Here is a 23,687-nt window from a genome sequence, read left to right on the forward strand (position 1 = left end):
TTAGGTATCTGTCATCCTACTGACAAATTTTCTAAGTCACGTTGGTTGTTTTCAAAGAAAGAAGCAAGAATTTCCATCAAGTTTGCTTGAAAGGAAATTACAAGAAATCTGTCTCCTGTACAATCTATTTTTAAAGTTGGTTTAAATATAATCTCAATTAAGTGGGAGGGTAGACCTTATTGGGGTGGGGGCCAGTACTTAAGTAGGAGCAATTCCTACTCAAACTATCTTGGCAAAGGTGTCAGAGAATTGTGGCATCACACACCTGATCAACATACTTTAGTTTAATTGAAATTAATGAGACCTAAGTTTGCCTTGTTCTACAGAGCTTAATGAGAATGTAAGAAATCAATACTTTTGTCACCTGAACTAGAATCACAGACTGCTAGGATGCCCAAAGGGTGTAGTTGCACATCATGTCCTATGCTCTTACTTGCTAATGAAGAAATACTGAGAACCAACTGGCTAAGTTATAATCCTTGGACAAATATTTTACTATTCCCCAAAATTATAATACCACTACTAGAGAGTAGATATGAGGTTGTTATTCTATAAGCAGGTGCAATGTTTGAAGTATTTTGTGTTTATTATATGGGATTCAGATCTGAAGGAGGGCACAAGGAGGCATCTTGCCATTTTAGCTACAGGTCCACAATACTGCTCCCACACTGCAGGCGTAAAATCTACATGAGGTACAGTGATTTGTCAGCATTTAATATGGACCAATGTACACTGATACAGAACAAAAGTAAATACATAACTTATATATAGCTAAGTATCCATGAACAAAAAATAAAATTCTATCTCCTATGTTATATTTACATATTTTTAAAAAATCTTAAATGAGATGGTGACTAATCAAAAACCTTGTTTTGAGCTCCAATGATGAATTGTTAAAAAGGAGAAAGAAAAAAAAAGTTTTTGCTTCCCAACGATTGTCCTTCCTTGATTTCTATTGATACTTTAGAGCCAATATAGGCTAATAAATATAATAAACATATTCTGCAGATTTTAAATTCAAAACCTGTCCAATAAGTTGTACTTTACCATCTGCTGATTCATGAAGAGCCAATCAATGTCAAGGACACAGATTTAAGTTACAGATCATCAACACAGATGGAGGACTGGAGCTCAAACAAAGTATTCATACATATAAGAATCTTGCATAAATAAATGAAATAACAAGACATAAAAATGACTCAAATCCGGCAACTGTGAGGCAGGCCCACACGAGTCGAAACAGATGACTTTTGTTCATGTTGTTTTTGTACAACAGTTTCACATTAGTTAGAAGTGATAAAAAATACCATTTATATCCAGTGCTTATTACACTTACGAAACAACATCTGTGAGTGTGTGTTTTTGTAGTATGAGTAAAATCAAGTTTCAGTCCTAAAGAACAGTCCTTTGTTCTCCGCCAGCCTGCAGAATATTATTTTGGCATGGTCATAGAATTATAAAAAGAAAATAACCCACTAAACTAAATGTTTGCCCTTGTGCAAAAATAATTACAAAACATACAATGCTAGCAATATAGCATTCTATCTAAAAAAAAAAAAAAACAGAAACGTAGAATGGAGAGAGATTTATAACAGGAGAAACTTGTAGGAAATTAATAAATAGTCATTCTTTAGGAAATAATGGGTTATCTCCCATCCAAGCTACATCTGTTAGATCAGTTCAAATTCCTAAGCAATCTTAAAGACAACAAAGGATTTTATTTCAGTACCTTAACTAGATAAAGAGGATTCTCACCAGCTAATGATAACAAGTGCCTTTACATCTTGGCTAGACCAGTTTTACTGTGTTAGCTGTAGTTATGAGAGGAGTATTCATTCAAATAAATAGTAAAGATAAGCAATTCTATTCTAGATTGTAGAATGGCTGCCAAAACTTGATGAGTGTGTGTGCATGCATCCACACATACATGTATACACATACACAAACACTTGGTCTGGTGTATGGATTATAATCCCCTATTTTAATATTGCAGAACTGCCTCCACTTCTAGAAATAAGTACTGGAAACTGATAGGTCATGATTATCTTTTTCTGCTAAATCTACAAAGTTTTTGATAGCATGACAATAATCTGGCTTGGCACTATGTTAATTTTTGCTAATGAGCACTCCAGTCTAAACCCCTCTGAAAGCAACTAGGCAAAAAAGATACAATGGCCTCAATCTAGAGACCAAGTCTCTATATGTAAACTTCCCATTGCAGATAGAAACAGAGGGAGCCTCATTTGCCATTCTCAGTAATGGAAGCTCTAGGCACAAAGATATGATTGCAGTCATTTAGTGTAGAAGAACCTAGGTCATATTCATAGATTTATTACTGGTGGTTTATCATCTTTGCCATCCTACAAAGTGCTAAAATGCTTTTGAAAATCCTGGCACTCTTATCCCCTGAGCAAGCTAATAAGAATCTTCCTCCAGTCTTAAGAATGGCATTTCTGTAGAGGGAGGGCAGAACTCTTGACATAATTCACCCTCATATAATTAATGGTTGGCATGGAACAGACCACTTGGAAATCCAATTGAGAGGAAGCTGCTCCATTTGGATTAGTACCTGATACATTTTCTTTATCACCATTAAACATTCACACTGACAATCTGATTGGCATGGATAAATCTACCTCGGCATACCATAAAGTATCTACGTGAAATTGGTTTTATTTAGAGGGCATATAAAACTGCTATATTTCTGGTATATGTACCACTTTGAAATAATTGTAACTATTGATGGTAAGATATAAGGAAGAGAGCATTTATGTTCTTTACTCTAGAAAGAACTTCAAATCAAAGCATATTAATGGCTTCCACCTTAGGAGCTGGTGAAAACTCTTTAAGAGTTTATTTATAAGTCACTAACCAGGTTTTGAACACTGAAATACATTAAATTGATCAATTTCAAATTTCAGTGTTAAATACTGACATCCACCAAGAGCTGGATGATGAATTTGGGAATGCTTTATTTTGCCTTGCTCTTGGCTCCTTAGAAATCAATATTATGTATAATAAAACTATATATTAGCACTGAAATAAATAAGAATTTAAATTTCTACAGCAGTTTTGATCTAAAGGACCCAGCATAATTCACAAATACTGATCTTGGGATACAACTGTGTGTTGTTCTGTTTTGCTTTTCTTATATGGCAGATAACATAAAGTACTGAAAAGCTTCAAATACTTTCTGATGTGCTAAGCATATGCATCTAAACGAGTAAAGTAAAATTGTAAGTACAAGGATGATCATTGCATCCTTTTTAGTTCTCCAGGATTAATATTCAACACAGTTTATCTGAGAGATTTAAAATTTCTATAATATCATAAGTTCACATATTAACAAAGGTTGACTATGGGAATGGCAATATGGAGATTCCTAAACTGTGGCAGCACTTTACATCTCCAAGAATGAGGAAGACTAAGTTGGATTTCTACGCTGTCTATGTACTAGACAAAGATTAAGATAATCTAATACATAAACTTAACAAATAGTTTTAAACCTTGCACCTGATACTGTGTTAGGCTACAACTAGCATCAGGCATACTGGGTGGGGAATATACAAAGTGTTGTCTGACAACATACAATAACTCAAGATTGGAAAACAGAACTACTTTAGGGAAGCCCCACAAATTATCCTAAAAAGAAACAGCATAATAGGTGAATATTGTATACTGTCCTGTATATGATACTGTTCTGCTAATAACAGCATTTTTCCAAGTGTTTTTGACATGTAGAAACATATTTCCTCATGTGTGTGAGACAGAGAGAGACAGAGAGAGAAAGAGAGAATGATTCCTTTCCAATATTAAGTGCCTCATTATTTTTAAGATACCACACACTTTCAGGGGAAAGGGCTCTTTAGAAGAAATAAAGGCAAACAAACGATAATGCCATTACAACAGTACATTTGAAAATATTTTTTTACTATATGGCCCCCTGACATTCTGGAATGAATACATTAAGACCAAATGTAATTAAGACTGAATATAAGAATTCAAAGCAAAGGGACAGAGAATGATTTGAAGGTGGCCTTATGTTGCTAAGACAGGCCTGTCTGTAGCTGGTGATCACTCTGTTGTGCTTACTTATATTTCACACTGATGGTACATCAAGAGGCAGAAGCAACTGAGCAAGTGCATCGTAGCAATCATATTCACTGTTTAAGGAATATCCTGTCTCCAGATTCCTGAGTATTTTACAATTTTCTGGAAAAAGTAGGTTTTTCTTTTAAGATACATAAGTACTTTTAAGATGCCAAAGGATTGTCTAAGACTTTACAGTGTCTCCCTTAAGACTTTTTTAAATATTAAGATTCAGAAGTTAGGAAAGTTTGGCACACCAGAAGGTCAGCTATAGCTATGGAGAGAAAAAAAAAGGAATTTAGAGACCTTATTTTTAAAAAGATGAGCTAATACAGATAGATGTACACGTTTGAGGACTTATTCTGTTTCATGATAGGAAATTTGCAGGTTTTTTTCTTTTGTTTTTTTAAAATAATTCAGAATAAAAACACATTCACAATCTGTAGGCTGGCACAGCATACCTGAGTGAGAATGTAAAACCCCCATTAAAACAGTAACTTAAACCTTTTTATCAGCATCCAGGAAGAGGAAAGAATAGACAACAAAAGAGAGATAAGACTTGTAAGAGAACAATTGATTCATATCAGTTTTCAAGTCCCAATGTCTGATACTTAATGTCTTCACCTAAATTTTTAAAAAAAGTTCATGAAAATTAGTGAACAATCTGTGTCACACAATAAGAAACATTTAAGACCATTCTGCAGATGTAACTGTAGGAGCCATACATGCATGCAGGCTCATTTAAGAACTTTTTGTTCAAAACAAAACAAAACAAAGTCAGAGTAATTCAGCAAACATCCTCAGTTGGCAGTGACAGCCTCGTGGGCTTCATTTTCACTGCTATAGTCTGATTTGGGGTCATCCTCAAAGTCCTCATACATTTCCATCTCATCTTCCCCATTTATCATTTCATTTCCAGCAAGGCTCCCACTGTCCGTCTTCATGCTATAAGTGCTCTGAATGACAGGGATGCTGGGCTCAGGACTAGCAGAAGTGCTGGAGCAATCAGATGTCATCTGAGGCGATGGTGTAGCAGTTGCCATAGTAATAGCACCAGGATAGACCACTCCTGTTCCTGTGGCGATTGGAATCTGAGGCTGTTGCCTGCAAGGAAACAAAGGTATGATTTCCATGAGAAAAGTAGCTCTCCCATTTTAACAAATCATGCAGCAATGTTATTTTCTACTTTTAACTCTTACTGTATTTTTAAAACATTTGCTGGACTTTAACTGAACAATTTAATTGACACAGGCTTCCCTGTAATATTTATCATGTCTTTTTTGGTGTGTGTGTGTGTGTGGGGGGGTGCCTTCAATGCCGTCGAGTCAATATTGACTCCTGGTGACTGCCTGGACAAGTCCCTGCGGTTTTCTTGGCAAGGTTTTTCAGAAGTGGTTTGCCCTTGCCTGCTTCCTAGGGCTGAGAGACAGTGACTGGCCCAAGGTCACCCAGCTGGCTTTGTGCCTAAGGCGGGAGAAGAACTTTCAATCTCTGAGTGAGCCAGTTTGGTATAGCGGTTAAGGTACCAGGCTAGAAACCAGGAGACTGTGAGCTCAGAAACAATTAAAATCAATAAGAGCATAGTCTAGTAATATAAAAATATTACAATGTAAAACAAGATAAAATATAGAATTGTAGAGAGAATTAAACATATACACACAAACTGACACACACATCACAGTTTAACTAATACAATTCTGATAGTGCCTTTGGATGTTGGTAAAATATTACTCAGGCAATACAAATCCCAATCTCTTAGAGCAAGAACCCCACCAAAACAATAAATGCCTTCTTCCCTGTTTCCACTGGCATCTTAACAGCATACAAAAGAGCTTCATCTGAAGTTCTTAATTAGCTGACAAATCCACATGGGATAAAATAACTCTTTATTGCGGCCCAACCGCAAGCTAAAAATAGTGACTCACACCTTGAATTATTCTGGAAATTGAGCCATAACCAATATAGTGTACAGTCCATTATCCCAGTTCCAGACATCAGTAAACATCTTAATGATAGCTTCTTCCCAAACAATGGACACTCCAAGTGGAAAGAGAATGGGACTGTGCTTGCAGACCTGCGGCTAACACTCTCCTTCCCCCATACAGGAAAGAAATCTGAAGGGGAACTGTACCCACATCACTTGATCAGGAATACTAGTCTCCATGTCATCCAGAATCTGAATAAAACAGGGTCCTGGATCGTGAGGACTGCTCTTCTCCTCCCTCAACATGTTCTCGCATGTTTAATGGGACTTTAATTGCTACACAATGATATGATAACCATATCCTTAACAGACAGATTTAAATATCTCAAGCCTTATCCTCTTGCTGAAAAGTCAGTCATCTCTGACTCTCTCAGATTGCCTTATTGTTTTATATAAGGATTACATTTAATCCTAATCACGTTTCCAGTTATCAAAAACTGATTTAGATAAAAATTCAATTTCCAGTGTGCCAAGCCATAAATGGTACCAAACAGTCAGCATCAATTATCTGGTTGCAAAGCCAACATTTTTGTTTGTTTGTTTTATAATTAAAGAAATATACAAGCATTGTGAGTTTGAAAGGGCTGGCAAGGGAAATGTCTCTTTCTTAAATTGCCATAGATTCAACACGTAACAGATCAATATAACAGTTGCTATTGCATTCTGTGACAGTAATTGTCCCAAATATTGGGGTCCAAAATAATAATGGATATAAGTCAGTATTTCTATACACAAATATTAAAAAAATTAAACAATGCAAGACCATGAATGGCAGTACTGTAATAAGGTTCATATTTTCAATGTTTCAATGTTAATGACTAATAAATTTGCTCCCATTAAATAAATCAACTGGTATAATGATTTGTGAATTTCTGGGAAAAGACTGAAAGAAATATACCTGACTTTAATGCTTAAAATGTAAAGATGGCACTTATAAAGAGATTCCTTAATAAGGAATCTGCTCCTGGTTTCTTTCTAAATATCTGATAGGAGATTTCCAATTCAACATTTAAAGTCAGCATTGAATGAGGTAGAAGTTTGTTATGGAACCTATTCTTACAATATGAAGGATCCATGAGAAGTCATACACTAGCAACAACAGAATCTGTAGCAATAGGAAGACGAACAATGTAAGTACACTGAGCTTAACCATCTATACCAAACAGTTTTTATAGTGGACTTTCTTCTTTTCACAATTGTGTATATGCCAGTGGAAGAAGAACCAAGTGAGAGAAAAAAAACCTGACAGAATTTAACTGAACTGGTTATTTTAATTAAAGCAGATTGCACTGTACTTTGTCCAAGGGAGAGTGGTACATTATTGTTGTTTAAAATAGGGACAGTAATCCTGCATCTTTCCTACATCTGCTTTTAAATTTTTGAAGACCCTTTACAAAGATTCATATTCATTTAATGCAAATTTCTTCTTCTAGTTCCATTTTTATGCAGTTCTCCCAATGCATATTTTTGTAAGCAGCTGCATTTGTATGTGAACTTTTTTGAAATATATCGATTTTTTATATTTTTGATTTGGTGAAATCTCCATCACAAAATTTGATGGTTGCAGATTTCAGGAAATCTCAATTGGATAAATTCATATTAAAACAAATCAAATGAATTAATTCCCATCCATATTGTAACAATAATGGGGAAGGGAATTTTGCAATGATATTAATTTAAAAGCAGTGAAATACTAATGAGTCCCAGCTAATGCACTGTGGATCCAGATTACCATGAATTGTCAATGTCAGTATGGAGGGAAATGTTTAAATCATGGGCTAAAACACAGTCCCAACCTTAAGAGCAAGGGGAAGCACTGTTGGGTAGAGATGAAATTCACACATTTAGATTATTCTGCGGGGGGGGACCCTACTCAAATACCTACCCTACGGTAAAAAACTGCCTCATCTCCTGTCGTCGAGATCTCATTAGCTGTTTATATTCTCCAATGCGCAGTTTCTTGCCATCAACAATGCAAGTGCGTTTTGGTCGGGGTTTATATTTGTAATTAGGGTATTTTTCTAAGTGGATTTTACTTAATCGTGCTTGCTCTTCATAATAAGGTTGTTTCTCTTGGTTTGACATGGATTTCCAGCGGGAGCCTGCATAGAAAAAAAAATGATATCAGTGAACTTTCAAATCAATTCATTTTGGGGCTAATAAACTTCTAAACTGGAAGTAGGAATCTGCTGTATGATAATTCCCGTAATCTCTGACCATTAACCATTGTGACTGGGCCTAATGGAAGTTGGTCCAGCAATATCAGAAAGGCCAAAGATTTTCCAAGCCTGAACTCAGTCGTAATCCATAATTCATTTTAATGCATCAGCCAAGCCAAATCAAACTAATTGTTATGTGCTCTTCTCAGATGCTACAAATCTTTCTTATACTTCATGCAAGTTGTGAGAGCAAAACTAAGGCTATTAGCTTTGTCTCCCTCTCCAGTCTCATTGCCCTTATGCAAAGTTTTAGAGCCAGAACCTTCTTACAATAGAGGCTCCCCTTGCAATATAGAACTTTTAGCTCTTACAGAAACCTTCATGAATAGAAGAAACCTTCTCCTTCAGAGCTTTGACCTAAACAAGAGGCAGATGATAAGAATGAAAATATGGGGTGAATGGCATATTGTGATAATTAAGTTTCAGAATATGTAAAGAGGATATAAAACTTCCCAAGTATGTCCCAAGTCCCTTTATGACATTTTAAAGAATCTTTGGGTCCTGTATAAAGCAGCCTTCATAACATTCTCAAGGAGATCCAGATTGTTGGCCATTCCTCCATACAATTAAAGATACCAAAGAGGCTTACTAACAGAACAATGTAATTAGTCACAGAACTGGCATCATGAAAAAATATACTACAATAGTTAAAATGAAATCTTTAATTTATGTGTACATGAAATAAAAAAAACTCACCATAGTTATGTTAAATATGACAATAGTTTCAGAATGCTATGTATCAGGAAGTTCTTGATATATCCTTGAGACAAAGACCAACATCTCTACTACTTCTACTACTTAATCATTAATTTATTAAGAGATAGTACAGTCCTGAAATCAGTCCACAGCTCCTGGATACATATTTTAAACATTAAAAAAAAAACCTCCTATAAATGTATTAAATATCATAACCTAAGACTAAGCAAACTACTTTTTTTTTTCCTCTAATCATCTTGGCTTTGGTTTAGCTTTCTTTGTGATTGATTCATTGACCCTCATTATATATTATATTTTATATATTACACATTATACATTTATTATATATTATGTATTATATATTATATAAATTATAGGTTAGATTAAGTGTAATAATCTGTACTTAAAACTTCCATGGAGGGTACATTTGCTATGTCTTTACTACTTTAAATTACTATAAAAATAATAATTTTTTATAATAATCAATCACTAAAAGAATACCTAACATGAAAGGGAGAAATATGGCATATTGTTTATACAGAGTTACCTAAATAGCAAAGATTTTTTTTAAAGAAAGGAACTTCCAGCTGGTTAAAAATAATTACAGCTGTGGAAGACTTCTGGAGGAGTAATGGCAGAGTGAGGATGGCCTATTTTCACAGAGCCAATGACCGTGGTGGCTTAGAGGAGCTGGCGAAAAGTCCAGCTCCTTGGAACCATCTCTGGAGAAAGGAGACGACTTGAACACCCAGAGGTACTCCTTACAGAGGCTGCCTGTGAAGAGATTGCATTTTAGTGATCTCCAGCGGGTTCAGCACTCTAGGCGTCACAGGAAATATTGAGCTCAAGCTGCAGCTTGAAGCCTTCAAAAGGACATTAGATTTCCTCTCACTTCCTCTCTTAATTACCATCAGACATTACTTATTATTGGATTACTTGGACATTAAAAACCTTTCAGGCAAGTTGCTGTACACCAGGAGAATTTCCTTCTGTCCTGGAGGAAAGAAGATTTAAGTTCAAAGATTAAAAAGAAAAATCTTAACTTTTGGAAACTGCAAAAGGGAGTTAAGAATGATGACTGAGGACAGTTAAGGGACCAGATGGATTTGAAAGATTTTTTTCCCCTTTATGGACTGTTTTAAATTTTATAAAAATACAGCAGATGGTTTTGGACTTAATTGTAAGAAAACCTATTGTGGGAAAGTTTTGGTTCTCAAAATAAACACAAGATAAGATTGGGCTTTGAAAGTTAACTAGAGGGAACCAAAGAGCAATTAAAGGAAAAGATATATCCTAAAATAATAGAGGAACATTGTCTTACTACAGAAGAGTAAGGAACAGATTTTAAACAGAATTTAAATCTGTTTGGGAACAATGTGTTCAGGTTTTATTTTTAAAATTGGATCTAACAGAGGTTATAGAAGAAAAAGAGATCCTATTAAATAAAACAGAAGCTGAGGATGATTTGAACAAGTATTTTAAAATGGACTTTAAAGAAATGTCAGATTATAAAAGAGATATGGAAGATATGGAAAAAGATGTGGATCTGAAAATGGACTTCAAGATATTTGATTACAAGAGTGACATGGAGAGAAGTTGTAATGGATATATAAACTGTGCTGGCTGATGTTTTAACAATTAAAGGGGATATCCAGATTACAAATCAGAAGAGTGAGTTGGAGAGTTATTTTACTTTGGATCCATAGAAGGGAAGCATTACATTTCTGAAGTTGCTTCTGAAAACAAACAGGGAGAAAATGATAAGAAATAACTACTGTACATGGGACTTTATTTGAAGAAGCCACTGAAAATCAAACCTCTTAAAAAGAAGAAAAAGGTATTCAAAATAGACTTATTTGACCAGGGTTAAATTGTATAAGTTTTGATTTTGGGCTGTTATTATTGAAACCTTTTTTCTGACCAGGACCACAAAATGATATAAAGATTTTTTTTATATAGGGATGAATCTTTCATTTTCTATTTGTTAGAGAAAGTTAGGGGTTAGTATATGAAAGGGACCTACCGGATTGAGTTTAAAACATATATGTTACTATTATTGATATTCTTTATGCTTATGGGGATTTATGTTTTACTTATTAGAAAAATTTATAAGTCAAAATGTAAAAATAGATTAGTTTAAGCTTAAAACATATAGGTTATTATTACTGGTACTCTTAATGCTTTTGCTGTGTAAGACTGGTTAATGATTTTTTATATGTATAATTTGGTTATTGTTTAGTGATGAGAAATGAGAAAAAGAGTTCCTTTTTCTATAATATCAGAGAAGGTGTTAAGTTACTGTAAATGCTTATACTTGTCTGGAGGGAGGGGGGAGTCACTTTTTATATGTCTTTCTTTTTTCCTTTTCCTTTTTCTCTTTCTTGTTCTCTTTCTTCTTTTTTTGTTTGCATATCTTTTCTAATTATGTATTAGCTTTTAATTATGTAAAACTCTAATAAAAATATTATGAAAAAATGATTACAGCTGTGGTAAACATGGGTGGAAGCTGTTCTTTTACTATGAGCTTTTATACATCAACAAATGGAAAAGTTGTATAAATGTTATCCAGAGTCAGCAATGCTTTGCTGTCAGTTTTAATATTTCCAACTTTTTTTTTTTGTCATTGTCCTGGAAAATGTGTACCAATATTATATGTAAATTGACTCTCTCTCTCTCTCTCTCTCTCTCTCTGGTGGTGGCAAGGCAACTCCTGGCAAGTTATATCCTTTTTAAAAACATATGATTGCTGGCACTTCTGAAATATTTATACTGAATGTTTACATTTCAATGAATACTCTTACTATACTTGTAATAGTTTTTTTTCTTCCTTTAAAGAATGCACACAAATAATGTGGACTCCATATAGTTGCCAGAACTAAAACAGTGCAGGTTTTGTACAAAACTGAAAGACTATTCATACAACATACTAAAAATGGTAGACAAACATAAGCACTTCTATGAAAAACACCACATTTTGAGTACAGAGTTACACTTATTTCTCGAGGGTTTTTTGAATACCTCTTAAAGGAAGAAAAAAGCCTGTAAGAAAATTAACTTTGTTAAAATGTGTAATAATGCAAAATAAATTCATTACAGATGATAATTGTTTGTCTATTAGTTAACATTTACAATCCGTATTTAATTTCATAGATTTGGTGGGAAAATATCTATTTAAATATTGCCCTTCCTAGTCAACCTTAGAGACATTTTAATGCTTCAAAGAAATCTTGAATCTTAATTCTGTAGAAAATCAACAGGTTAATTTTTATGAGATAAAGCTTGACTTTGGGATACCTAATATTCTGGTTATATATTTTTTTTTAATTTTTCTTTAAAAAAAAGTAAGTAAAATGAACTTGGGTTTTGAATTCTCAACCCATTCTTATTTAACTCTTTTATTGTTAGTTCCATTTTAATTAATTAATAATTGTTTAGATGCTAGGAAAAGTGCTTATCATTCAGTTCAGCCATCACATGACTGCCCAAAGCTTTTTATTTGTGTTCATTTAAACGTATTCCCAGTGTAACAAATTATTAGAAACTTTTCTCTTGCAGAAAGCTCATGTTTCTAATTTCCCATGATTTCTTATAAGTGGGTACAATAATATACTGCTAGTTATCCCTGTACAACATAATGCTGCTGACATCCAGCTGTATTGCTTTGTTCCATCTAACTCAGGAGAAATCACAAGCTACATTGAGGCCAATAAAGTAAGTTCAAATCCCAAACATTTTGTCAGTGAAGAATTTCCTGGTTTGGGTAATTCACCTATTTTTGATGGGACTGTATATTCCTCTGAAAAAAGTAGGGCATAGCTCAAGATTGCTCACAGAACTAAAAGGACCAATATAAGTCCAAATTATCACAGTATCAAGGAGCACTTTTTCCACTTTGAGCTAGATTACAAAACAGACAAAGCAATACAAGTATTAAAATATATTAAAGCATAAATCCTATAGATCTAATGAGCAATGTTGTCTTCAACACAGGGCCTGGTTGTGCTACAACCAGCAGATATTTGCTTGGCATTAACTAGGAAAAGGGCCTTTTCTGCTGGGGCACTGATTCTGTGGGACACTTTCCCCCAGAAATAAGACATGTATCAGTTCCAATTCAGGTGCATGCCAAAACGAAAGATCCATCTTAGTATTTTGGCTCTTATTGCTACACTCCTTACAAGCACTGGTTACACTATCCTATCTTACATGTCTTTTTGCATTAGGTATTGAATTTAATGCATTTTCAAGATATATTGCCTTGCGATGCCTCGCACATTTGAATTGGTACTTACCAAGAATTTTGCTAATGTTGGAGTTGTGCATGTCAGGAAAAGCTTGAAGAATTTTCCTGCGTTCGTCCTTTGCCCAAACCATGAAAGCATTCATTGGTCGTTTGATATGCGGCTCACTGCTGCTTCGGCCCCTGGCATCTCTGTAGACTCGAGCTTCAGCCACAGTGGCACCTCCTGTTGGCCAACAATAATACTGCTGTAGTTTAGCTGCAGAGCCATTCATTGCTTTACTTCCTGTAATGTCAGGGCAGGAAGAAACGAGATGGATGCCAACATTATTATATTATCTGGATTAGGGACAACTTCTTAGGTCCTGCTGATTTGCTACTTCCAGATCTATGAACCAAATACATTCTAAATTCAGGTATCGATTTAATCATTTTTGCTATTCCTTGGATACTTGCTAAGGCTATCATTCACTTAAGCAATGGGTGTAGCAAGTTTGTGAGTCTTGACTGAAATATTGGGGTGAGAGACATTTCGATATACTGTACGTTTGAAAGAATGCACTGTATATTTCCACCATAAGAAAGTAATGCAAGTAATGATAAACCCAAAATACATCGTAGGAGCAAAACGTATCTGTCATATATGATAATTATGACAAGACTAAAAATAAAAGAAACTTTATTTCAGATCTCTGCCCACCTACATGACAAATCCTCAGTGACTGTGAAATGATGTATCTTGATGAAAACTAAACTGGTGTAAATCAGCAAAGCACTTTTGATTTTATAGTGTTGACAAGTTTTACACCGTCTTCAGTTTTGAATCTATTTTTTTTCCAATTACACAGAAACCTAACTCTGCCAATTGTTGTAAAAAATCATCTGTAGTTTAAACACACAATTCTTTTGATTGTCCTGTATAGGCAATTCATTTTTATGGGTAAAATTGTAGAACAGAGGATGCATGACTAATATGCTACCTTTCTGCCAGCATGTCCACAGTACATTAATTTCATTTAAAATGCACTGACCATACAGGATAAATTGGTTTCACTTTATATGATGTTGACAGCCATGTTTATTGTGCAGTGAAATGTAGTGTAGCTTCAGGCTGACAATATCCATCAACACAGGGCAATATGTTGACTGCTGGGCCAGATGAAGACATACATTATCCTAGAAGCAAAACACTTACTTAGATGTGACACTGTCTTCTCTTAAGGATCACCAGAGTAATTTATGAAGCCCTCAATACCATTACTTTAGAACTGACACCAGTTTTACAACAGCATGCAGATAAAAGACAAGTCTGCTCTGAATGTCAAATGCAGCATTTTAACAGGAGCATAAGTTTATTTACTGTGCCATGGCTTTCAACATTTGCTAGCAATAACTATTACTGCAGCCTCTCCGTCATAATACCAAGTAGATGGAAATGTACCTGGAATCTAACAGAAATCAGGAGAGCCAAAATGGAGTCTTGCTGCAGAAGCTCAATGTATATTTGCAGCAGAAACTCTGCACACACAGTGTCTCTCATCCTAAAAGTCTAGCTGGATTTTAGTATCAGGTTTCATTGTTATTTCAAATATGGAAGCACAGAAATATTGATATCATCCAGTTTTAAATTCCCAAGTATGCAGTAAGAATGGATGAGACATTAATTTTGCATGTGTGTCTGTGTGTGAGAGAGAAAAAAACAGAGATGAGCTTCAACTTCTACTATATTTTTTTTTCCACATGTAGAACAAACTTTTACACCTTAATCATCTAACCTCTCAGTGGTTTAATCAACTATCCCATTCAATGTACATTTGGGGATCAGTATTAGATAAGATGATCCCCTCCTATCCCAAAATGCTGCCTCATCGTGGTGGGGGAGTGCTCCAGGGAGGGATGTGTGAAGAATGTACATCAAGAGTACATACTCCCAGCAGGAAGGACATCCCAGCTGCTGAGCTAAAACAAGCAGGCGCCTCTATTGGGCAGCAGCAATATAGGAAGGTGCTGGAGGTGGATGATCACTTTAATGACAATAGCAAAGACATCATTTCATATTGTACAATAAAAAGCAGTAGTAAACCACTCTTGTATTTTATCAAGAAAACCACATGGATAGAAAATGTAAACTGACTGACAATATAGTGCATGATGGTGGACCCCAGAGGTTGGATGGTACTCAACATGCTACTGAAAAAGAGCTTTAGATATTTTACTAACGGTGTTTTTGATGCTGCTAGATTAAAGCCTTCCAGATGTCTTGTTGCTGGTATTGCCAGGCAGAAAAAGAAAATCCAAAGGTGCAAAGACACTGAGAACATGAAACATAAGAAGCATAAACATGGGAAAGTTCAATACAGTGAAAGATGAAATTAATCAACTATGCATTAACATCACAGGTGTCAGTGAACTGAAATGGACTAGATTGGACATTTTTTCAGTCAGAAGATCATACTGAAGGAATGGTATTCCTTTCATTTTCAGGAAGGACATAGCAAAGACAGTACTCAGATATAATGCAGTCAATGACCACATAATATCAATTAGATTTTACAAATGAATTAATCATTTAATATGACAATTATCCAAATTTATGCTCCAACCCCTGATACAGAAGAAGAAGTGCTTGATGAGTTCAGTCTAAAATAGATAGAACAGGCAAGCAAAACAAAAAGCTTGTGGCTGGAGATTGGAATGCCAACCTTGGAAATAGCAAGAAGGAAAATATAGTTGGACTGTAAGACATAGGAAACAGAAATAAAGTGGAGAATGAATTAGCAGTTTCTGCCAATCCAAACATTTCTCCATTGCTATCACAGAACAACTTTATACATGGACATCACTAAACGGAGCACACAGAAATCAAATTGACTATATTATTGGTACAAGGAAGTGAAAGAGCTGTTATAATAGCAAAGATGTGGCCAGGGGATTATTGTGGAACAGATCACAAATTATTCATGTGAAATTTCCAAGTAAAGCCAAAGTGGAAGAACAAAACCAACCAGTTTCCATGATATGATCTTCAGCATCTACCCATCATTTCCAAGGAGAACATCAGGAATTGTTTTGAAGTTCTGAATCTCACTGATAAGGAACCAGAGGAACTATGGAATGAAATTAAAGATGTTGTTAATAATAAATGTGAAAAAAGACTGCTAAAAGACAAAGAAACAGAAGAGACCAAACTGGATGTCAGAACAGATGGTAGAAATTGTCAAGAAGAGAGGAGAAGCCAAAGACAAGAAAGACAAAGATCTCAGGAAGGAACATAAAGAATAATTTCACAGTACTGGTAGAAGAGCCAAGACGCAGTTTTATAACAATGTTCTTTAAGAAACTGAAGATGGAAATAGACAAAGAAAACAAAAAAGTCTTCAAGAAGATCTCCAAACTCAGAAGGAGGTTCCAATCTCAAATTATGTTAAAGGACACCACAGATAGTAACTGATTCAAAGAAGATCAAACAACGATTGGTGTACACTGAAATTCCATACAATAGAGATGTCAACATCCAAGATACCTTAGAAGTTATTTCCTATTTATAATGACGTGAAGTCAGCATTCTGGTTATTACTAAATCAGAAGGCTGGATCAAACTGTTTTCTTAGATATACCACAAAAGGTCATATATTTGGGATAGTATGAAAGCTGTACTCCTTAAATTTCACAGTTGAAATTTCCTGTTTTCTTCCTAATATCAAGCCCAGGACTTCCAGTCTCACAAACTTAATAATGATAGGAGATGCACATCTTGGAATACTAATTTTAGTATGTATGCAATAAACATCTTTAATCTTTAAATGAAGATCTGAAGAAAGCAAAAGAGAATCCTGTAAGCAATGTTCCAAAAAAGGATTTGGACCTTCAACATCAGCAAGTAAGCCAAAAACTTATAAATACCTATGGGTTAAATCTTGTATTTTATAAGATCTCTCATTCTTCTGCATATGTTTGAATGTATTCTCAGCTGTTTTTAATCTTGGTTCATGAGAATGTGCAATAAACATCTTCATATTCTCCAGCTCCTGTCGAAATTTGGTATTTTACCATTTTGCTTCATCATGTTGATATTTCAACAGCACTGATCACATTTGTAGATGACCTCTAGGGAAGCAGGGTAGGGGAATACATCCATCCTTACTGTCTTTGATCTCTCACTGACCATGGTATCCTTCTGGACTGGCTTCAGGAATTGGAAGTGGGGGTTACAGTATTGTTCTGGTTCTCCTCCTTCCTCTGGAGCCAGTTCCAGTTGTGTTGGGGGGGGAGAACAGATCTAGCCTATGGCCCATTCTTTGTGAGGCCCCTCAGGGCTCAACATTATCCCCACTCCTGTTTAACATCTACATGAGGCTGTTGGATGAGGTCATTCTGTAGCATGAGATGAGGTATCATCAGTATGCTTCTCTACCAGCCCTAGGAAGAAAACAATGGCAAACCACTTTTGAAAGTGTTACCAAGCAAGGACTTATCCAGTCACCAGTAGTTACAACTGACCCCCAAAAAATAATCACTTAAGCAGTCAAGAAATATACTGCAGACTATCACTTGGAAAAGTAGCAATGAAGGCCTTGGAAAAAATATTCAGATGTCATGATGTATCTATACAGGTAGGCAATGCTTTCCCTTCTGACACTCTATGGAAGTGAAATGTGGGCTTTGGAGAAGCAGGATAGAAAAAGTATTGATGCATTTGAACTTTGGTGTTGGAGAAGACTCCTGAGAATACCATGGATAGCCAAGAAAACAAACAATTATAGAACAAATCTGTCCAGAGTTTTCACTCAGGGTACAAATGACTAGGCTCAAATAATCATACTTTGGATACATTATGTGAAGACTGAGCTCCCTTGAGAAGTCCACAATGCTGGGAAAGGTAGAAGGAAAGAGAAGAAGAGGATGTAGAGAGTAAGGAAGATGACCCTGATGTAAATATGCATCAGCCAAAGGGAATTGAAGCATTTTTTAAGCCCTGGGAAACGAGATAATATTTGGAAGTAGTTCAGGCAGACATCTCTCTGATGCAGTGGGGTATAATGGTGTGTGTGTGGGGGGGAGGTTCAGCTCAGTCACACTTGTAAGATTCTGTTATTATAGCCAATTTCAATAAAAGTAGTTCTAATCTTCCTGTGGCATTGATTTCCTGATCTGGTCTACCTAGTGGGGCTGACCAGTAGCAAGGTGGGTGGACTCCATTACAGTGGTGATAAGTGCACCACTGGAAGAGTTGAAGGGTCAGGTTGGAGGCAGATCATCCTGGAGAAGGTCTATCTTTGTGGTCACTAACAGTTGATATCAATCTGATAGCATATAATCAGTCAAATGGATAAGATGATGGCTTACATGTGGAGGCTTAATTCAAACAAGTTCATGAAGTAGAAGAGATCTATCCTGTTTTGGATGAGATCATAGTCTCTCTGATGCAATATATTTACATCTAGGGATTCTATTGGATTCAGGCCACCACTGGAGATCTAAGAAATCTGTTGTGGCATACACTGCCTTTCACAAGCATAGAATTCTAGAACAAATACAATCCTTCCTGAATAGAGATAGTCCATCTTCAGTCGTCCGTGCCCTAGTAACCTATTTAAACTACTGTAATGTATTGTAGGTAGAACTACCTTTAAATCCCTTGAAAGCTCAGTAAGTTCAAAAACACTGTTGCTAAGATACTAATTGGGACAGGCTATATGACTATCTTGCTAGTTCTTAAAATGATATTGAGCCAAAAGACTTTGCTGTCACAGTGGCAAAAATATTGTTTATAAATCTGGCAGTGGGGTAGATTTGTTTTTGCAATAAATTTTGCTGGAATGACCGTTGGTCTTTTGGTAAGATATGCCTACAGCTAGGTACCACTCCCCCAGCCTACTGTTGTAGCTACCAAGCAGCCTCAATCAGAATCAGAAACACACATATCATCTGACTGGAAAAGCAATGCTTCAATTTCTTTAGAAATGTTCCTCATCAAAAACATATTGAAGGCATTGAATTGGTTATCAGGTCCTTACAATCATCTTGGTCTAATCTTGGGGATCTAATACAAGCAAATGGCCAGTATATATTTCTGCACTTCTGAGCAATCAGACAGACAGAAATATTTGCTGAAATATAAACTTGAAGTGATTTGGAGAGATTATATCCCAAGGTATATTTATTAAAGCAAAAGGAGAAGATTCTCCCCTGGCATCTATTTTATTTCAGTGTTCATTTGTTAAGAAACAATTCTTAATCAGAGTTATAAATTACAAACAGACCAAGGAAGTCATGAAACTTCTATCTCCATCTGCCTTGAGCAAGCCTACACTTGAAAGATTTGGAAATGAAGCCAGTAAAACCTTGAACTTCTCTACTTGATCTCTGAGTGAATATTTGTGCTTCGGCCCAAGGGCTGCTACAAAAGAATGTGTGTTAAATGAGCTTCTGCAAATAATTAACCATCATGTAATATCCCGTACTCTTAAGCATCTTACCGCTATAGGATGATGTTCAACATATTGTAAAAGGCAAAGAATGTTTCTGTTTATAACATTTACTATATCACAGATCTAATATTAATTCACTAAGGCTACAGTGACTTAGTTAAAAAATTATAAACATCAATGTTTGCTCTTTGCAATCTTAAATCTACAACCCTTAAGAAAGACGTAATAATACAAATAATTGCTAGAGCATTTAAACACCAGCCATATAGTGAAAATATTTTCTTTAAAATTAGCTTATGGAATTTCAACAAATCTACAACTTTCAGTCACTAGGGATGGAATACATATTAATCCAGTCTGAAACTTGCCTAGTTCATACCACCTGAGATTACATGTGAAGTAGAATTTACTTGTGCCCTGAAATACTCCTCAGATTTTTGGGATATGGTTTACAACTCAAAAAAATGGACACAAAATGTGCATATCAAGGAAATGTGTACTTGAAATGCATGTATTTGGGGAAAGTCTGCAAAAACTACATTAGAAAAGGAAAAAAGACTGCTTGTAAAAAGTATCTGTAATGTAATAGTGGAACAGAAGTGGGGACCAGTAATCAGAAGAAAAGGAACAGCAGAGTTATGAGAAAGTAAATGTTTAGTTTGGGCTCAAAAATACAGGGGGGTATTCCAGTAGTAAGCAACAGATACAGCTGATATCTAAAACTTAAATTCGAAATAGTATGCTGAAAATACATTTGCTAAAGTCAAATCTTCTTGTTTGACTTTTATGACTAACAGACCATCTGTAAGTGCACTGTTTATAATGCAGTCACAAAAGCATAGCTTGACTGCTAAAGTTCAGAAACTATTAGAAAAAGAGTAAGATTTGGTTGTTCACAATTCAGAAGAATAGACAGTGCTAGCTGTGGCTCTGCATTGTTTTGGAGTTTTTGCTGTTTAGCTGAGTGCTTAGAAATCATGACACCATATTTATAGGCTCCAATTTAAGTTACCTACATATTCAAAATGAAGAGTCTTTGGCAACTTAAAGACTATGACTTCGTTTACTGCATATACCTTTATGGATCATAGTCCACTTCAGGGGGACATATTTATATGAAACTTATACAGAAGACAGATACACATACACAATCATGTATTAATCTTTTTCAGGGCTCTGGTTCATGCATATGATGAATAAATTTGTAATTCAGATGCATAATACACTTCTGGTCCATAATTCTAGCCATGGAATTCTGGGAGCTGTATGTCCTATACAGCTGAAGTCCACTAGGATGGGGAACACGGTCATATTTGGCAATAAAATAGCTTTATCCTATTCTTTTAAATAAAATAATATTCAACTGGGATTCCAACAGCAAATGTTTCTGAATAAAGAGCAACAAGTATATGACTGATGTTTAGAATCATTACTAATATTTAAGCAAACCATATTAATTTATTTAAAATTTCTAGACTGTGAAATATTTGTAGGGCAGTGAACAGTTGGAATAAGTAAAGCTATCACAATAATATAAGCAAAACAGCAGCAATGTTCATAACAAATTAACATTTGCTTGAGAGAAATGTGTTCCCTTTTTACAGATTCAAAATATGCAAACTATATTCAAGCAAAAGAACATGTAAGAGGAATGTAAGTGTTTTTTTTTTTTTATTGAAAAATCAGCCCTTGGTTGTGATATACTGAGCCAGTATCGTTGCAGAGGACATGTCTCTTTTCTATTCCACACTCCATTCTCTTGGAACATCAACAAGAGGAATCAAAGGGAATTCCCTAAGGTCAGCTCTGAGGAAACATAAACCTCTAATTCAATAAACGCAGCTACTGCACTGAAAAAGACCTTATTATTGCAGCATCCATATGGAGCCAATTGTGCATTAATGACTAATCAATCCCTCCCCTTTCTATTCTACTTATAGTGTCACAAGCCATGTTTAGATTAGACCATTTCCTGCTTAGGATCGCTCAAGATGTCTTTTGTTCTTTCAGGGCTGCTCTGATGGAGGCAGCTTAAACAAACACCCAGCCCTAGTGGCGCAGGAGTTATAAATTGCCATATGTGAATGAACAAAGGGGCCATACTAAAGCCTTTTGTGGTATTGGTTAATGTTTTTCATCTGAGCTTAAAAAGACCTAATGACTTTGCGGTGAGCTGATGCATGTGGCTCGTGGCTTTGCAAAATGAAGGAAATTTTAGCCACTTAGATTTCAGCATATTTTTTCCACTGCTCCTAGAGTTCCTTTTCTATGGCAATGCATTTATTGCAGCCCTAGAATTACATTTGTTTTACACTGTCAAATATAGCTCTTTCCTCTTCTCATCTTGTTTGTGAGAATGGGTTCATTCACACAGAGGTGAACACCATCCCCACAGAATTATCATGTTCTTGGCTTTGGGGAAAGCAAAAAAAATTCTCCCTAACTTACTGGGAAAGAAAGTAATTTTCTCCCTAACTTAAAAAAAAAGACAATATAAATATTTATCGTAAGTTCCAGCTTGTGGGGTGCCGCAGGGCTCAACACACTCTCCGCTGTTGATTAACATCTACATGAAATTGCTAGGCTAGGTCATCCATCAATTTGGGGTCAGGTATCATCAATATGCTAATGATATCCAATTATACATCTTGACCCCAGGCCGACCAAGTGATGCCGACAAAGTTCCGGCCCAATGCATGGAGATTATATGGTTCTGGCTGGGGAGGAACAGACTCAGGCTCAATCCTGAAAAGACTGAGTGGCTCTGTATATTTGGTCCTCCTGGTTCTGGGGATATTCTATATTTAGTCTTCAATGGGGTTGCAGTCCTCCATGCAAGACTTGTGCACAATCTGGGGGTCATTTTCGATTTATAGCTCCTACTCAAAGATCAGATAGCAGCTGTAGGCAAGAGGGCCTCTGCACGGTTCATTTGATGTGTGAGTTGCACCCATTCCAGTACTTGGAGGCCCTTCAAACAATCACCTACACCTTGGTCACCTAACTGGATTTCTGTAATGTTCTGTACCCAGGACTACCCTTGAAGACCACCCCAGAAGCAACAACTGGTCCAGAATGCAGTGACGGGGCAGTGATGGCCGTACCACAGGATGCCCAAGTGTCCCCACTACTTCATGAATTGCAGTGGCTACCAGTTGTCTTTCAGGTGCAATTCATGGTGCTGATTAGTATCTATGGAGCCCTTCATGGCATAGTGCCTAGCTACTTGAGGGACTGCTTGTCTTTGTAACTTTGTGCCCATCCGGTAAGGTTAGGAAGAGTGGGTATGCTTTGGGTCTCATCAATCAACCAATGTCATATGTGGGACCCAGGAAGTATGTTTTCTTTGTGGTTGCACTTGCCTTATGGAATGACATCCCCCCAGAGATTAGTACTACTCCCATCTTAATTACTTTCCATAAATTGTTAAAAACTTGGTTTTTCTCCCAGGCCTTGGGATAGGATGGTTGTCAAGTCCCTATGGCTTTTGGTTATAGGGGACCATGACTTCTAATCTTGGGGAAACTTTATACACATGTAATGAACTCCCCATTAGAGTTATTGTCTCTACTGCGTGCACTGCAAGAGGAGGAAACGTTGCCACTCACCCCCTTGTGCTTTTAATCAAATGAAGGAGTGCAAAAATATAAATCTGTAATGACAATTGTTGAAGGAAAACTCTCCCACATTCTAATCAATTTCACTCTATGTTTTACAGTGTAGTTGAAGAAAGAGAAATTCACAATACTTCTCTAAGAACAAATTACATATTATGGCTTTCCCTCTAAGAACAATCCCCATGTAGGGAAACGTGTTCATGTTTCAACTAACTTCCCAGCTAATATTCATGATACATGCTGCTTCATAGGTCCAACCCATAACAAAATACATCCCAGTGTATATCAGTACACCTGTTTGTAACAGAATGACACCCCCCCCTAAAAAATACAGTGTTTGTTTCAGAAAAGCTCAGGCATATGGCATCTTTCTCTCCATATACAGCTGTGTCTCATATTGTTTCTTTTGGC

At 35.9% G+C, this 23,687-nt stretch overlaps 1 protein-coding gene across 16 annotated transcripts in view; it reads right to left on the reverse strand.

Moving 5' to 3' along the window:
* Window positions 1-4,331: 4,331 nt before the first annotated feature.
* The window catches only part of SOX6 (SRY-box transcription factor 6), a 469,019-nt gene continuing 449,663 nt past the window's right edge, over window positions 4,332-23,687 (reverse strand). For 14 of the 16 annotated variants that reach the window (XM_088145996.1, XM_088145997.1, XM_025162930.2 and 11 more), the window contains 3 exons: window positions 13,281-13,514; window positions 7,959-8,175; window positions 4,332-5,193 (listed from right to left, as the gene is read on the reverse strand). In XM_088145996.1, the coding sequence (XP_088002122.1) occupies window positions 4,890-5,193; window positions 7,959-8,175; window positions 13,281-13,514 (755 nt within the window). In that variant the 3' untranslated portion in view covers window positions 4,332-4,889. The remainder of the gene's footprint in view (window positions 5,194-7,958; window positions 8,176-13,280; window positions 13,515-23,687) is intronic. The other 2 variants (XM_088145999.1, XM_025162927.2) reach the window with 1 other exon arrangement.

The sequence above is a fragment of the Python bivittatus genome, unplaced genomic scaffold, assembly GCF_059951505.1.
Source record: "Python bivittatus isolate LINGU-HERP-01145 unplaced genomic scaffold, Pbiv_v1 ctg000480_np1212, whole genome shotgun sequence".
NCBI classification, from domain to species: domain Eukaryota; kingdom Metazoa; phylum Chordata; class Lepidosauria; order Squamata; family Pythonidae; genus Python; species Python bivittatus.